Source organism: Rhineura floridana, chromosome 4 (assembly GCF_030035675.1).
Source record: "Rhineura floridana isolate rRhiFlo1 chromosome 4, rRhiFlo1.hap2, whole genome shotgun sequence".
In the NCBI taxonomy this organism is placed as follows: domain Eukaryota; kingdom Metazoa; phylum Chordata; class Lepidosauria; order Squamata; family Rhineuridae; genus Rhineura; species Rhineura floridana.
In genome coordinates this window covers 68733162-68751362 of record NC_084483.1, presented here as the reverse complement: position 1 = coordinate 68751362, position 18201 = coordinate 68733162, and the positions used below count along the sequence as shown (strand labels likewise).

The window sequence follows — 18201 nt, the reverse complement described above, 5'->3', positions numbered from 1 at the left end:
ACAGAAAGCTAACAATCCTGTTAAAGCCCTGGTCTCGCCATGAAATGGCAAGAGGAAACAGGTGGTTGACACTATCACTCTTGAGCATCCTCTCTGGTGTTGTGGAGCTTGAATGGCTCCTTGACATTCTAGGGAGCTTTGAGCTATGAAGCGAGCCGGACGAAGACTAGAGCACAAGTGGCACAAGTCTCACTCTGAAGCTGACTGAACACTGGTCAGTGCACACACAATCATGCCTACCATGTGGCAGTGCAGGCTCATTTCACAGCTTGCAATGAATCCTTTAGTAGTGGCCAGCAGAGTTATTCCGAACAGTCCAAAGGATACCAACTCCCTCTGTGAGGGAGAGGCCTCTGGAGCATTCGAGGACCTACTGTGACCAACTGGCTACACACTTTGAGGATAAAGTCGCTTGACTTTGAAGTCATAGACTCATAGAACAGTAGAGTTGGAAGGGGCCTACAAGGCCATCGAGTCCAACCCCCTGCTCAATGCAGGAATCCAAATCAAAGCATTCCCAACAGATGGCTGTCCAGCTGCCTCTTGAATGCCTCCAGTGTCGGAGAGCCCACTACCTCTCTAGGTAATTGGTTCCATTGACGTATGGCTCTAACAGTTAGGAAGCTTTTCCTGATGTCCAGTCGAAATCTGGCTTCCTGCAACTTGAGCCCATTATTCCGTGTCCTTCACTCTGGGATGATCGAGAAGAGATCCCGGCCCTCCTCTGAGTGACAACCTTTCATGTACTTGAAGAGTGCTATCATATCTCCCCTCAGTCTTCTCTTCTCCAGGCTAAACATGCCCAGTTCTTTCAGTCTCTCCTCATAGGGCTTTGTTTCCAGTCCCCTGATCATCCTTGTTGCCCCCCTCTGAACCCATTCCAGTTTGTCTGCATCCTTCTTGAAGTGCGGAGACCAGAACTGGATGCAGTATTCAAGATGAGGCCTAACCAGTGCTGAATAGAGGGGAACTAGTACTTCACGCGAATTGGAAACGATACTTCTATTAATGCATCCTAATATAGCATTTGCCTTTTTTGCAGCCACATCAAACTGTTGGCTCATATGCAGCCTGTGATCAATGACAATTCCAAGGTCCTTCTCACATGTCGTACTGCTGAGCCAAGTATTCCCCATCTTATAACTGTGCATTTGGTTTCTTTTTCCTAAGTGTAGAACTTTGCATTTATCCCTGTTGAATTTCATTGTGTTGTTTTCAGCCCAGTGCTCCAGCCTATCAAGGTCCCTTTGAATTTTGTTTCTGTCTTCCAGGGTATTAGCTATGCCCCCCAACTTTGTATCATCTGCAAATTTGATAAGCATGCTCTGTACCTCCTCATCCAAGTCGTTAATAAAAATGTTAAAGAGCACTGGACCCAGGACCGAGCCCTGTGGTACCCCACTCATTACTTCCACCCGGTTTGAGAAGGAACCATTGATAAGCATTCTTTGAGTACAATTCTGGATCCACCTGTGGATCCACCTGATAGTTGTTCCATCCAGCCCACATTTAGCTAGCTTGCTAATCAGAATATCATGGGGCACTTTTTCCAAAGCTTTGTCAAAAGTTGTTGCAACTTCAGATGAAGTAGCCAATGCTGGAGTTGGTGGTGTGCAGTGGGATCACTTTCAGCTTATGCAGCCAGCTGATGTGGACAATATGCTAGCTGTCCAAGGCGTTGAAGCCTATTCCAAAAATGGGTGCAGTGCCTTGGACAGCTCCTTGGGGGTTCAGGGTGGAGCCAGGAGCAGAGTCACTGCCCCACTGGCATTGGAGCCACCAGTCTCCACTGCCATCCTGTTTAGGCTGATGAGCAGGGAAAACACAACTTTTGCTGCCTCCTATATTTTCCCATTCTGGAATGCCCTTTGGCACCCATTAGGCTTGCCTTCCCTAAGCTGATGCCTTCCATATGTTTTGGTCTTCAGTTCCCATTGGTCCCAGACAGCGGATCTATTGCAGTCCAGGACATCTAGAGGGCACCAGCTTGAGGAAGGCTGTATTAGGTAGTATTGCCCCTATTGCTTCTCACCTTCTGTGGTGTAGTTGTCCAGGATCTCAGGGGGTCTTAGATCCCTTACTTTTTTGGGAGCAAGGTCCCAACAGGGTCTCTATGTCTCCACTATCCTATGAGCCAATCAGCATGAAAGGGGAGTGTATTAGCCTCTGAGAAGAGTTTGCTAACAAGCTTCCTTGTCCTTTCCTGCTGATTGGAGCCAATTGGAGTGAAAGGAAATGAGTCAGCCACTGAGAAGACTCTTTTCAGTAGCTAACACTATCTTTCATGCTTATTGGCACCTAGGGATGTCTGTTGTTATGAGAGAAGGCATTAACAAGGATCTCATTCTCAGCCCAATAGAAAAAAAGGGGAGGGGCATGGCTGTGACTATCATGAAGGAACCCTGCACTTCTGAATTTGCCACTACACTGCTGCTCACCTTACAGTAGAAATTCTGTTAAAAAGCCAAGACTGAACTGGCAGCAACCAATTGGTAACAATTCAGAGTTGAAGATCCAGCCACAAAGGCTTTATCCTGGATATGAAGAGAGACTGATTTTATTGCTCCGAACTCCTGTGCTTCTCCTGAGTTTCAAAGCTTGGCAATGTTTTCAATAATGAATAAAACTATTTCATCTGCCTTGTTTTTCTATATTAACTGTAGACATGCATCATACTGCATAGTCAATGTTCTTGGAAGTTGTTGTCTTTCCCCTGATTTAGATAACAGCTGAGTGATGCACTGTGATGTACTGGAGCAGAGTATATGTTGTAGAAATACAGCTTGTATTTCAAATCTTGTTGAATTTTTAATTCAAAATTAAGAAAAATAAATCTTCCACTGAAATTCACAGCAGGATGTTATAAATCTCCAATCACTCCCGCTAATAGCAAACTCAGGTGATGAGTGTGGATAGATATTAGGCACAATGTGGCCACTGAGAAACAAGACAAAGGTATTGGTGTGCTTGGGGAAACCCCAAATTTCAAAAAAAAAAAAAAAGACAAGGTGCTGGTGGCTACACATCCTACCACATGCTCTTTTGACCCGTCCCTCCTGGCTTATTAAATCTAGCAGAGAGGGTTGACTAGTATGGTTGAGTGTGGTTAACACTTTATGGTGTGACGAGATGGTCCCTGCAGCCTTGAAAGAGGTGGTGGTGAAACCACTCCTAAAGATACCAGCACTGGACCCTTGGATTGAAATAACTATCGACCAGTTGCAAATATCCCCTTCTTGGGGAAGATGGTGGAGAGTAGTGGTGGGGTAACCATCTGCAAGCGTTCTTGAATGACATGGATTCTTTAGATCCATTCCAATCTGGGTTCAGGCCTGGCCATGGGACTGAGCCATCCTTGGTTACTTTGATGGATGACTTTTCACTAGAATGGGACGGGGTGGTGGTGCAACCTTGCTCCTGCTACTCTGTGTGGCTTTTGATACCATTGACCATGGTATCCTCCTAGACTGGCTCCATGGAATGGGAAGTGGGGGCACCGTGCTATGGTGGTTCCACCCCTACCTACAGGATCAAGTCCAGAGAGTAGCACTGAGTGCCTCCCTGGCAGTTGTGCTGTAGGGTACTGCAGGATACCATCTTATTCTGTTTAATATTTATATGAAACTGCTGGGAGTGGTCAGTAGGAGTTTTAGGGCAAGGATCATCAGTATGATGATGGCACTCAGCTCTACTTCTCCACAACATCTGAATCAGGAGAGGCTATGTGGGACCTGAACCAGTGCCTGGATGCAGTGGTGGGATGAAGGAAAATAATCTGAATTTGAATCCTGGTAAGATGGAGGCACTGCGAGTGAGTGGTTCCCATGTCCGAGAAATTTGTCAATTGCCTGTCCGGGATGGGGTTGCATTCCCCCTGGAGCATGCGCACAGTCTGGAGATGCTTCTGGATCCAGCTCTGTCACTAGAAGCGGAGGTAGTCTCAGTTGCTATAAGTGCCTTTTATCAGCTGCACTTAATAAGATAACTATGACCGTTCCTGGACAAGGAAAGCTTGACCACAGTAATTCAAGCATTGGTGACCTGATTCAAGTCATTGGAACTGGATTACTGCAATGCACTCTATGTGGGACTTCCAATGCACTTGACCCAGAAATTGCAGTTACTGCACAATGCTGCAGCCAGATTGCTGACAGGAATGAGACAGGAGTCAGCATGTAACACCTCTGCTCAGGGATCTACACTTGTTGCCGATTTGCTAACAGGCCAAGCTTAAAGTGTTACTATTAGTATATCACGCTTGAACAGCATGCTGTCCCACACTAGTAAGAAATCATTCTTTTAGTATAGCAGCACCAACTCTTTGGAACTCCCTGCCTATTGACACCAGGCGGGAGACTTCGCTGTATCCTTTTCTGCACCTGCTTAAAACTTTATTATTTAGGCAAGCCTGTCCAGATGCATAAATGCTAATGTTTTTTTAAAAAATTGTTGCTGTATTTGTTTTTAAAATGTTTTAATTACTTATTTTTGAAAAATGTCTTTTGTAAACCACTTAGAGGTTTTTTTTACAATCAAGCGGTATATACATTTAAATAAATAAATTCTTTTCATATTTTTAAAAACATTTGACAATTGGAATGGCTATCCAGGTATATACATAGTTGCGGATTCTTCTTTTATCATCTTTATATTACCTTGTTCTTTTATCTAAACCCAACCTCCAGAAATGAGTATCAATATATAATTGGGTTTGTACGTCTAAAGTCTACAAACCCAATTTTATACTGATACTCATTTCTGGAGGTTGGGTTTATATTACCTTGTTCTTTTATCTAAAGTAAAGATGATAAAAGAAGGATATGCAACAATGTGTATACCCTAAATGCAACAATACTGTACAGCGATGAGTACATAGGGACAAAGAGAACTATTACTATGGTTATTGTATAGAAATAGAAGAGGACAACAAAAAGGGAAGAACAAGAGCCCTATTCCAAAAGATTAGAGAAATGAAAGGGAAATTTAAACCAAGAGGAGAGATTTTGAATAATCAACAGGGGAACACACTGACTGACCGAGATGAAATAAAAGGAAGATGGAAGCAATACACTGAAGAACTCTATAAAACAGATGCAAAGATGACAGATTCATTCAGAGAAGAACCAGAAATTTCAGTATGTGAGGTGAAAGCTGCTCTTAAAATACTTCAAAGAAACAAATCACATGGAACAGATGGCATACGAATAGAGTTGCTACAAGCTACTGAGACTGAATCTGTCCAAATTTTGACAATAATTTGTCAACAAATATGGAAGCCTAACAATGGCCCACAGACTGGAAGCATTCAATATATATCCCAGTTCCAAAGAAAGGGGATCCCAGGGAATGCAGTAATTATCAAACTATTGCCTTAATATCCCATGAAAATAAACTAATGCTCAAGATTCTACAACAAAGGCTCTTACCATATATGGAGCGAGAAATGCCAGACATCCAAGCTAGATTTAGAAAGGGAAGAGGCACCAGAGATCATATTGCAAATAAATGTTGGATAATGGAACGCAGCAAGGAATTTCAGAAGGAAATCACCCTGTGCTTTATAGATTATAGCAAAGCCTTTGACTGTGTAGATCATGAAAAACTATGGAATGCCACAGCATCTGATTGTCCTGATGCGTACCCTATACTCTGGACAAGAGGCTACTGTAAGGACAGAATATGGAGAAACTGATTGTTTCCCCATTGGAAAGGATGTGAGACAGGGGTGTATTTTATCACCCTATTTATTTAATCTATATGCAGAACATATCATATGGAAAGCGGGATTAGACCAAGACGAACGAGGTGTGAAAACTGGAGAAATATCAATAATTTAAGATATGCAGACTATACCATACTACTAGCAGAAACCAGTAATGATTTGAAACGAATGCTGATGAAAGTTAACGAGGAAAGCACAAAAGCAGGACTACAGCTGAACGTCAAGAAGACTAAAGTAATGACAACAGAAGATTTATGTAACTTTAAAGTTGATGAGGACACTGAACTTGTCAAGGATTATCAATACCCTGGCACAGTCATTAATCAAAATGGAGACAATAGTCAAGAAATCAGAAGAAGGCTAGGACTGGGGAGGGCAGCTATGACAGAATTAGAAAAGGTCCTCCAATGCAAAGATGTATCACTGAACACTAAAGTCAGGATCATTCAGACCATGGTATTCCCAATCTCTATGTATGGATGTGAAAGTTGGACAATGAAAAAAGTGGGTAAGAGAAAAATCAACTGATTTGAAATGTGGTGTTGGAGAAGTGCTTTGTGCATACCATGGACTATGAAAAAGGCAGATAATTGGGTGTTAGAACAAATTAAACCAGAACTATCATTAGAAGCTAAAATGATGAAACTGAGGTTATCATACTTTGGACACATCATGAGAAGACATGATTTACTAGAAAAGACAATAATGCTGGGAAAAACAGAAGGGAGTAGAAAAAGAGGAAGACCAAACAAGAGATGGATTGATTCCATAAAGGAAGCCACAGACTTAAACGTACAAGATCTGAACAGGGTGGTTCACGTCAGATGCTACTAGAGGTCGCCAATTCATAGGGTCGCCATAAGTCGTAATCGACTTGAAGGCACATAATTACAACATGTCTAAGTCTAGAAAATGTAATGCCAAAATAAACAAATAGAAAAAGCATATTAAACTTTAATCTCCTCAGACAAATAGTGTGTATATAGGCATACAAAATGCAAAGGATAAATAAAATATCTAAAATCTCATTATTATGTATATGTGGAATTATATCCAAATATCAGCTGATATTGCCAGCAATATTGTGACAAACCAAGTCTTATATAACAAATAGTTATACTGTGGACCAAACACATTTCTACCCTATAAGGGTCTTCTTCAGTTGTCAATATATATATATGCGGTTCCATCTTGTCACTACATATAACAGTTTCTTGATATATCATTATGCTATGTACACACCTGTAAAGAAAAAAATGAATGAATGTACCCATCAACACTGAAAAACTGAATCTGTGTTAAATTTGTTTATATGGTACTCACCTATCTTCTCCTAAGAATATGCTCAAAGAGTGGGTAAAGAATTTGCAGCCTTAATCTGGTAATATGCATGGTGATAAAAAGGGGGACCAGTGGGCCTCCAGATGTTGTTGCTCCAATTCCCACCAGCCCCAGCCAGGAAGACCAATGGACTTAGGTATGATGGGAGTTGTAGTCCACCCTCAGCTTTTCCACCCATTGTAGGCACACACCCCTTTAGACTGTATCACTGTATCACAGAGCAATTTGCTAGCTCCTCCATCCCCTTTCAGTTCCCAAAACAACAGGTGCTGGGCCTTGCAGTTGTTGGAAGTCACCCTTTTGAGCTGGAGTATATCATCTTCTATTAAAATATGTACAGTGGCATAGGCTCTCTGCACATATCCAGAGTTATGTTTACTCATTCCACGGGGCAAATTAAGCAATCCTTGCTCCCTAATCCCTACAAAACCAACTATTAGTACTCAAAAGCAAGATTCTTCCTCCACCCCTCAAAGAGCTTGGCCTCACAGTCTGAGTCACAACGGAGTTCATTAGTTCTCAGAGGGCAATGTTAGTATTCTCATTGATAGACACACTGTTATACTGTAGTGAGGGAAGATGGATTTATTCCACTTCCTCCCCCAGCAGTTAAGCACCCCCTTACAGCAAGTCTAGATGTCTGCAGCAAATTGACAAAACCCTGGAGAGCCTTCCTGATGCTCATTCAGCTTACTGTTCTGCACCAGAGTCTGTGAATGGAGATATTTTTCTGAATGGTAAGATAAAGTCTGCTTGTCCTGGGGCAAGTTGTGGAAATGTGAGGTTAATGTATTTCTGAAATGCTTCCCTTGTTTCTAGTATTTCGGCTTCCAGGCTATCTTTCCAGGTGGTCATGTTTTCCAGTTGCTTGCTGAGAGACAGGATCACACTGTGTTTTCTGTTCACCTCATTTGCCACCTCTTCCAACTGAGCCTCACGGACACTGTCCGCTTCTTGGAGGAGCTTCTCTGTTTCTTCCTGAAACTCTTTTTGGGAGATTTTAAAGGCAGTTTCCATTTCATGTTTTTTCTCCCAGGCTAACTGTTGCAGGTTCTTCTGATAAATATCATTGGCAAGCACCCCAGTTTGCCGGATTTGCTCCAAATACTTCCTGCAGGAGTGAGAGAAAAGATCATATGGGAACTTCAGCATGATTTTCATTACTGGAGGTTTGGAAGCTGGTCTTGTGTGAACTGCACATTTCTTTTAGTTATAGGCAAAACAGAATTATTTAGACCTGGAATAAATCCACGGCCGAAAACCAAATGGCAACATTTCTTAAGGCCTCAGAAGAACCACCTTTACAATCAGATTCTATGAAACCAAGTGATATCCAATAGCACACTTAACTGAGAGTTAGCTCTAGTCATCACATTGGCCTTGTTCACACATCACAGTAAACCAAACTATGGTTTACCAGGATCATGTGAACATGCGGGTTTCCAGGACCACCATCACCTAGACTCTCTTTTACTCCTGTGCTGCACTAAGCCAAGTGAAGATTTGCCTTATCACGTTGTTTGAACCTGGGTTCATGGTTAAACTCTTTCCTCACTAACCATGAGCTGGAACCATGCCTACACAACATCACTGGCATCAGAATGCCAGCCTGTATTTCCCCCCATTTAATCCAGATTAGCCTTCTGTGGAAAATCTGGTAAATTAAAAAAAAAAACTGCTGTCAGCAACACCATTGCAATATGTCAATGACCCATTAGCAAATTAAGCCCCCATCTGGCAGCACCCAATGTCTTCCACTAGCTCTTGCACAACAGTCTGAGGAATGCCAGTGGCATTGTTGGAAGTGGGGCAAGAGTAACTCCTGTTTTGTTCTTTTGTTTGTGTTCCAGAAGAAAGATAGAGTTGGGGTCCTCCAGATGGCTAGGCTTGTTTACCTTTTACCTGTGATGCTCTGACTGACTTCCTTCTGTCGCTAGACTGCGACGCCTCTAGGGAAGCTTACCTGCCCCTCCTCCTTCCGCCCTTTCCTTTTCCTTTGTTCTCTGGCTGTCCAGGAGAGAGGAGACGTCCCTTTGTCTCAGTTCTCTCCAAGCACGGGGCTAACTCCCACACCTGGGCATTATGCCTCCAACTTAGTTAGTTAGAACTAGGTATGTTTTTCTATCTACAATGTATTTCTATAAATAAAGTAGCTTTTCTTATTTTACTAAGTCTCAGTGATGCTGATGCAGGGTAAAAGCCTGCTTTCTTAGGCAAACGCACGCACACGCTGGCACACTTGCATTTCAACATCTGATGTTACTCTCTGCTTGCTGTGGTGCTGCTTTTAAACGAAATTAAGCAACACAACTACACACAGCGCAACAGGCATAATATCCTCTCCTTCCAGATCTCTGGATCCAGACAGTGTCAGGTGCAGCTCTTTTAGAGCCATCCCTTTATTCAACAGGGATGGGGAACCCTCCAGTTGTGGTTGAACTAATTTCCCCATCATCCTCAGCCTGCATGGCCAATGATCAGGGATGATGGGCATTGTAGTCCAATGATACCTGAAGGACCCCACAGGTTCCCCACCCCTGCTTTAAAATAAGAACTGGGATTGTTAAACTCAATACTTTCGTTGCTTTTCCAGGATTCCAGTTATTTTGTGCCTCTCTTCTTGTCTAGTTTGAGCAACAGCTTTTGTCTTCTCCAGAGCGAGCTCTAACAGGATGCGTTGAAGTTTGTGAGTCATCCGCTGCTCGGCAGCTTCCGATTCTCTCTTCAGCTCCAGTTCCAGATGCTGGAGCATTTCTATCCTTGTATTTTTCACAGCTTCCTATAGCAACATTATAAAAATAAATTAGAATAGCAGAGGAAGACCTGGCTGCTTCTTTCCTCTGTTTTAAACAAGACAAGCCTAGAAAGAATGAAAGAATGCAGGGTGTTTAGGTTTGGATACAGAAGATGCAAGTTCAAATCTTTCAGCTACGAAGGTTAGTGAGTGGACTTGACAAGTCTTAACCTTTCTAGCGACTGTCTCACCAATGTGCTGAACACAAAGTTTTATGTGCTTATAAATAGTAAAATGCTGTATTTTATTCAAGAAAAATTAATTCTAAAATAAATAGCTTTAGTGCCATCTCTAACATATAGAAGTAGAATGCAGCATATGATATCATCCAGGAAGGATGTTAGAATGCCAGGAACAGACTACAGCTTCAAATTCTCTCATCTAAAGAAAATGCCTTGCATATAGAAAGCAAGCATCTCAGAGGTTTCAGCTTAACCTATACCTTGATGTTCTAGATTTCTGCATTCAGGGATTCAAGTGCAATTCTCCCCAGCTATATGTCCAAAAAAGATTATACCACAGGCAATTCCTATTTATATAGGTTTGGCCCTAATTGTCCTTCTATGAATGGAACAGATTTCAGGTCAGGATGTGGGGCTTTCCTGTCTGCTCCTTTCCTCTGAAGTCCCCTGCCCCTACCCCCAAGGGTTGGGGGGCCTTTGGGAATGATGTGGGATATGTTGCAAAGGGCTGCAGTTGGAGGAGGGAGTCAGTGCAAATTGCCCCACTTGCAACTTGGGATCCAAGCCACTGTCTCTTAGTATGTTGTTAACAAAAATAAAATGTCTACTGACTTCTAACGCTTTTTCATCTTTCTTTTTAAGAGCTTCAATATCTTTCTTGTGAAGACTGTCGGCACGATTGAGGGCATCTTCAACTGCATCCTCTTTTTCTGTTGCAGCCTACATACAAAGCACAATAATTAAGAATACTCAGAGCATACCTATTGAAATAAACGGACTCAAGTAACAAGACCATTGAGTTAAATAGATCAACTTTGAGTATGACTTATTGACTATCACCCTATATTTATTAAATTCCACATTCATTTTTTTTTATGCAGCTGTACAGTGATATAATTCTCAGAAACAACAGAACAGGGGTCTACTTGTGTTTGGGCTTTACCACTCCAGACTGTAGGTGGCAGCTCATGCAACTGAATGCCCTTCCATAAAAAATAAATTCACTGGAAGGGAAAACTAGCAGGGAGAAGTGTTTGAACATAGTCTAACATCTAGTTTTCTATGTGCGGGGAATTTTTTAAAGTGTATCATTTAGTCATGCCTGTACCACCTGCAAGCTAACATGGTGAAAATGGAAATGGAAATAGACTGCCTTCAAGTCGATCCCGACATGGCTACCCTATGAATAGGGTTTTCATGGTAAGTGGTATTCAGAGGAGGTTTACCATTGCCTCCCTCTGAGGCTAGTCCTCCCCAGCTGGCTAGGGCCTGCTCAGCTTGACACAGCTGCACAAGCCAGCCCCTTCCTTGTCCGCAATTGCCAGCTGGGGGGGCAACTGGGCTCCTTGGGACTATGCAGCTTGCCCACGGCTGCACAGGTGGCAGGGCAAGTAACCCCTGAGCCACTCGCTGTGGGGGTGATCTTTAGCTGGCCGTTTAAACCCAGGAGACACGAGTGGGGATTTGAACTCACAGACTCTGGACTCCTAGCCAGGCTGTTCTCCCCACTGTGCTAATGAACAGGCAGGCGAAAATGCTGCAGGATCCCCGGTTGGGTGGGGTGGGGCTGAGCTGGCCCAGGATCCACTGGACAAATTGTCAGGGATTATAGGAATTGTAGTCCAGCCACATCTGGAGGGCCACAGATTCCCCATTGCTGCCATAGTAAGAATAAGAATAAGAACTATTATTTATTAAACTTAAATAGCACCCTTCCTCCTTCAGCCCAAGGCAGCAAACAAACAATTTAACAGCAGCAACAACAAAGTATTCTAAAAACAGGTTAAAAACATTCTAAAACACAGTTGCAGTTTAAAAACATTCTTCCATCCAATGATCTCCAGGTTGCCAGGAACAGTCCTGTTCAGCCATCAAATGCCTGGGTAAACAAGAATGTTTTTTTTCTCCTGAAAGTGGTGGAGGTAGATGCACCTCATAGAATGTTTTTACTTTTTCTAAATGGCTGATAGTAGTAGTTTTCCCCAGAACATAATGGCTATTTCATAGTTTTTTCCTAAGTGCTACACGTGGAACATGTTACTCTGGACCCTGCTTAAGCTTGCAGAACCATCAACCACAACAAATCTCAATCACACAGTAGAGCAGCCATGATGGAAAAATTCAGCTCTGTGACACTATGTGTAGGCTGCTTGGCAGGGCTGGAACCAGATATGACTGGCCCCTTGGGCACCAGCCTGTTCTGGGCCCGTGGCACAGTAGTCCAACATTCCCTGGATACAGGCAGCACAGGGCTAATAAGCCCGCCACGTGCCCCACTTACCTCTTGTGTGAATGATGTGTGTGCATAGCACCATGCCTGCTATCAACCAAGGTGGCAGAGGGGGCATCAACCCCTGCTGGTATCTTGGATTATGGCAGGCACACAGCCCACATGGCATTCACACTGACAGTACAGGAAGGTGGGATGTGTGGGTGGGCTTACTGAAGCCTGCACTGTCTGTATTGGGGGGGCTGTCTGGGAGCTCCCTCTTTGTGATGTGCGGCAGGGTCGGGTTGCAGGACCCCATGCTGCTGTGGATCATGGAACGGGAGCACCACCCTCCCACTGTAAGAAGGGGCCCTTCGGGGGCCCCTCAGCCAGGGCCCAACCTGCTTGGAACTTTGGGCTAGGTTTCACTGACTGCCATGTGAGACTTTAGCATCTTGGATGATGATAAAATTAGAAGGAAATATGCTGTCAGCATAATTAGAGGTTAAAGAACATAAAAAGACTACAGACATGATGCCTACACAAATGTAGAATCATAACATTATTGCATTCTTTTGGAAAGCAAGTGCTGGTAAGTGTCAGAGTGCACCCCCCCCCAGGTGAAGAACTGCAGCAGCAGCAAGCGTTCCAGTTATACTCGCCCCACCCTATCCCCTGGTAGATCAATGAAACTAAAGTTAAAGATGGAAAATTCCATTCTCCTGGTCCCGTTCCTGAAGTTCAGAGAATCACCCTCCTCTTCTCTCTATCTGCCTGCTGTCTATTCATCTCTGCTTCATGTGTTTTTACCTAGCTGAAGGCCACTGGATCCTGGCCCACAACCCTGAATGGGGCTATGAATTTTATTCCAAAATGCTACTATGCTTGGAAGCTTAGACATTCTCTTTTACAACTAGATGGATGGCAGGAAGTTAGAAGGAGGCCAGATCTTCAGTTAGGATAGAAAACAAACTGATTGTTTTATCAATGCAATTATAATGCTATTCATATGCCATTTTTAAACTATATTTTCTAAAGGGACTATATTGCTATATTATATTGCTTTAAGTTGCTTTATCTTTTTCAAAACTCATTATCATCTTCTATATGAAGATAAAAATATCCCTTACATGAAGCACTGTACAGCAATAAACCATTTGATTCATTTCAATTACAGTCTCGAGTCTGTGGTCTTTATTCCCTATCTCACTAGGCTGCTAATGAGCAGAATCAAATCTGATTAGAGAACCCAATTGACATTAGTGCATTGGCTGGGAATTGGCCAGGTAAGTACTAACATTGATTAGATCCCCAAATTAACACACCAGAGAGGAAAAAAACCACTGACCCATATATTGGCAATTTTACTCATTTATTTTATTATTTAAATATTTATATCCCATCTTTTAGGATATATTCCTCATAAGACTGCTTACAAAATCAATATTAAAAATACAATACGACAAATCATAAAACCTATCAAATACATGTAATCATATATAATAGGGGTAGGCAAGCTTTAGCTGTCCAGATATTGTTGGACTGTACCTCCCATCATCCCCAAGTCCATTGGCCACGGTGCTTGGAGCTGATGGGAACTGGAGTCCATCAACATCAGGAGGCCACAGGTTCTGTTCCCCATCCCCCACATATACCATTTTTCTTTATAATGAGCACCACAGTTTAAACCTACATCACGTATTCTGCATTATACATCAGTAAATATTAGAAGGGTCCCAGTGCAGTGGGTTGGTTAATGTGGTAACAGCAGAACAGTTGTACCTGAAGCAATAATCTAGTTTGCACTTTTTCAATTCGTCGTTGTATTTCTGCTTCTCTTCTGTCTGCTTCTTCTTGCTTAAGGTCAGCTCCCAGTTCTATGTATGCCAAAAAAATAATTAAGGAACGTTGTAATATGATGAATTAATTACAGACTATACATGCCTGCTGTTCTTTTGCTTTATAGCTTAAAAAAGATGTTTTATGATGTAAGGTATTTTTATTTAAAAATATTAAACCATGTATCATTTCCTGAAGGCTGATGTATGCAATCATTTTTAATGTGCTGAACGTGTGCTGATTTCAGTATGTAAAAAATGATTGTCCAAATTAACCTCTTAGCTGTTTGACTGCTTAGAAGCAAGTACTGGCATCGAGAGGTGACACACAATGGCACCATTAAGGATAGACTTCAAAAGATTTGCATGGAGCACACGCATATGCGATTGAGCGGCTCTCTACCCATGAACCAGTAATCTGGTTCTCCCTATAAAACAGCAAGCCACGGTCTGCACCATGTAACGCTATCCAAGAAACTCAACAGTGTATACAACATAGTGCCCCACACAAGCATAAAGAAATTCTGTGTTGGTAACTATGGTAGCCCCTGCTTATACATAACTACCACCGGTGCTCTTCTTTGTAGCTCAATGGTAGAGCATCTGCTTTGCATGCAGAAGGTCCCAGGTTCAATCCGTGACATCTCCAGAAAGGTCTGAAATCCTGGAGAGCTCCAATAGACAATACTGAGCTAAACCAACCAATGGCCTGATTCAGTATAAGGCAGCTTCCTATGTTATGTGCTAGTACAGCAGGAACGCTCCCTCTACTAGGCAGATAACTTCACATTTGAAGCAGACACTCTGTGTTCACACCCTGTATAGTACAAATGCTTAATTTGCACTATTCTTCCTTTTTTAAAAGTGGAAAGGAGTATCACACTGACCAGGCACCTACAGGAGCTAATGTAGTGGCAATGGTGCACTTCCTGTGGTAGCACTATATGAACTGGAGATGAATTAGCATCGCATTGTGCAATGCTAGGTTTAATTCTCCTTTTGTCAAATGTTTGTCTCGGGCTGCTGAAAAGTGAGATCCAGGAATCAGTAATCTGTGGCCACAACCAAGCCTCAGCCTCATTGAAAACTGCTATTAGCAGGGGAAACCAATCACCAAGTGGGCAGGATAACTGGAGTCTGGGAATGCTCCAACCCTGTAGCCCTGATGATTCCACGCACAGGGCAGCAGGTCCTGGTTCTGGCTTATATCTCCACTAATTTGAGACAAGCCAATCAAGTAATAGGTAGACTTTCTCTCCATGAACATATTCATCATACTAGGGACTTTGCCCTGTGCGCTTCATGTGCCAACCACCTCGCCCCTCTCACACACTCAAGGACTCCTCACCTGGGACACTCTCTCTCTCTCATACACACACACACACGGACTCCCAAACAGGTCATCCACCCCAAACAGGCCACCAAGCTTCCACTTCTCCTTCCCTTTAGACCTTCTCCTGTGATGAGGAGGGAGGCGGCCAGCTTGAGGAACAACGCAGTGACAATGGGGAGTGGCCGGGGTACCGCCTCAGCAACCATCCTGCTCTCCCACCTCTTCCCTTCTCCTTGCCTTCCACCGCTGAGGCTGTTGGTGAGGTGGGGGGGAAGCAACTGCAGAGCAGGATGGTTGATGAGGAGCTACCCCAGGTTGTTTCTCCGACACTTGCTGGGCTGCCTGTCTTCTGTGCTCGCTTGCCTTGCCACACTTGCCTCATGCCTGGCGCCTCTCCCCCTGCCTCCATGGAATGCTGCCATCACACTGCATGACAGCTTACAAAAATATTATATGTATAGATAGAAATAATATATTCATTACAAATAATGTTCAAAAAGTTTTCTAGAGAGATCAGTGTCCTATGGCAATGAACTGCATACGTGAATCAGACATTGTATAAAGAAGCACTTAGTTTGGTCTGTCCTGAACCAAATGTTTATCGGGGTCATGGGATGACACTGATTGTGTCAAAGGAGAGGCAATCGTTTTTTATAAACCTCCATTATGTTATCTTTTTTTGTAAGCTAAAGCCCCTCCTTTAATTGATTGAACCCTTTTTTCTAACAAAGATGCTCTTTGCCCTTTTCTTTGTAGCCTTTTTTCTGTCTTTCCTCCATGTTTTACTTTTTTTTTTTAAAACATGGGGATAATGGCAACTGCAAACACATAACACATATGGATGCACTTTAAGTGTATCTGAGCGATCAGTGTCTGCATGAAAACAACCGAGTACTAGATATATTGTTTGGGTTGTGGATGGGTATGAGTGTCTAGCATGAAATAAAGTAATTATATATAAACTTACCCAATATATCTCTGTGTGTATAATACCGAGTTTTGTAAGGCTTGTATTCTCTAATCCGTTCAAAGGTCTCTGGTTTAGGAGGAGGTGGAATTAGTTTTGAACAAATGGCACAGCAAACAAAAGTGTCAAAATCTGGATTCTGAATCATGATTGTATTCAAGATTTTTCCTGCTCCAATGACAAGTTGTAACTGTGCTCTAGACGAAGAAGCAAAACCTTACAGACAAAACTGAATTAATTTGGTGTCTTCTTAGAATCTGTGCATGTCAGTGAGAGAGAGAGACAGAAAGAGGAAGGTTTGACCAATGTTTGGCAAGATGGTGCCTGTTCTTCTGCAGCTCTGGTGTTAAAGAGCTCTGCATATCATAAGGCTGCAAAAGAGGTCTGAAGATGTGGGATAACTTCTCACCCAGCAACTGTTGCTAGGCAGGGCAAGCTTTGCTCACAAAAGCATTTTAGATACCAAATAGTATTAAGCAGCCTCCCAGAGTATCTTCTACATGAGAACTTAAAAGAATTTTGAGTAATCTCTAAAGCAGGTTATACGGGTTATTCAAACATTTAATAATAGCTAAGTATTTCAAATTTTATGATTATTTTTCCTTTAAATGAGGTTTACCATGGCGGCTAATCAGACTTGCTACTTTTTAAAGAAGAAATTCCTTAAGAAACAGGTGTCTAATCCTGTTCTGCTAGAGATCACTAACACATACTCTGCTACTGAGTACAGAGCAGCTTGTATAAATATGACTAGAATAGAAACCTTGGTTAAGTTAAAAGTTACAATGCTCCCCCAATTTGCAAAGGTCTACCAAAATTACTACCCCTAAACATTTTTATTAGCTGGGCTGCCCACCTACAAACTTGTTAGTTATTTGTGGTACACTGATGCTCTGAAAAGTAAAAAAAGGGGAGGTGGGGGGAAAAAGAACCAACCCTACCAGTTAACAAAATCTTCTTTGTCTTGCGACTTAGAAATGTGTTTTTTTGTTTTTAATAAAACTGCCATCTGTTTCCTGTCAGTTGTAGTTCCGTATTAACAAGTTATTATCTACTATTAAATGCATAGGATTGAAACCACATAGATAGCTCTGTGGTGACCAAAATGCCTTTTGAACACAGCCAGGAGTATGTGCCAAATCCCATTTCTCTGAAATCCTTTTTTCACCCAACCCTTTGCACTTTATGTGTCATGCAACTATTTCTCCTGATGGTGCCATAATAGATTGGATAACAGTAATAGGAGCAGGGACACTACTGACAGTGGAACACATGCTTTGAATGGAGAAGGTCCCAGGTTCAATTCCTGACATCATCAATTAAAGAGGATCCCAGATAGCACGGATGGGAAAGAATTCTGCCCGAGAGCTATTGGCAGTCCAAGTAGGCAGCACCTGTTTAGAGGGACTATGGTCTGATCCAGTATAAGGTAGTTTTATATGGTCTATAGATGGTTTCTGATATTATGGTGGTACAGTTGCTGATACACCCCTTCCTAACCTGGCAAAGTAAGCTTTAAGGCCAGGTTGATAAGCTGTTGCAGAAATTATTATTGCAATGCGCTTTACTATCCTTTCAGCACCAGGTAAAACTTAGTTCTTCTACTACGCATTTGACATGACAGTTTTGCTGCCTATTGATATGTTTTTGCTGCTATTTTATTGGGTCTGTTCTACAGGTTGTTTGAGGACTTTTATCATAAAGTATGGTTTTTTTATTTTATTTTATATTACACTTTATGCTCTTAAAATGTTGTAAGCTACTTCAAGACTCCTTATGTACCAAGCAACTAATAAACTGAAATAACAGTAATTC

The 18201-nt window shown here is 42.4% G+C and overlaps 1 protein-coding gene across 1 annotated transcript; it reads right to left on the bottom strand.

Annotated features, from left to right (window-relative positions):
• Window positions 1-5925: 5925 nt before the first annotated feature.
• On the bottom strand, window positions 5926-18147 carry C4H6orf163 (chromosome 4 C6orf163 homolog). The gene is made up of 6 exons (XM_061623282.1): window positions 16387-18147; window positions 14031-14125; window positions 10652-10759; window positions 9640-9842; window positions 7758-8174; window positions 5926-6964 (listed from the first exon to the last, which is right to left on the bottom strand). Exons 1-6 carry the CDS (start codon window positions 16532-16534, stop codon window positions 6754-6756), a joined length of 1182 nt encoding a protein of 393 aa, XP_061479266.1. The 5' UTR covers window positions 16535-18147; the 3' UTR covers window positions 5926-6753.
• Between the last annotated feature and the right edge of the window lie 54 nt (window positions 18148-18201).

Coding starts and splice junctions, on each gene's coding strand:
- C4H6orf163 (XM_061623282.1), bottom strand. CDS start 16,534: ATGATTCAGAATCCAGATTTTGACACTTTTGTTTGCTGTGCCATTTGT. Junction 10,760..14,030: donor AAACTAGATTATTGCTTCAG/GTACAACTGTTC, acceptor CTTTGTATGTAG/GCTGCAACAGAAAAAGAGGA. Junction 9,843..10,651: donor AAGATGAAAAAGCGTTAGAA/GTCAGTAGACAT, acceptor ATGTTGCTATAG/GAAGCTGTGAAAAATACAAG.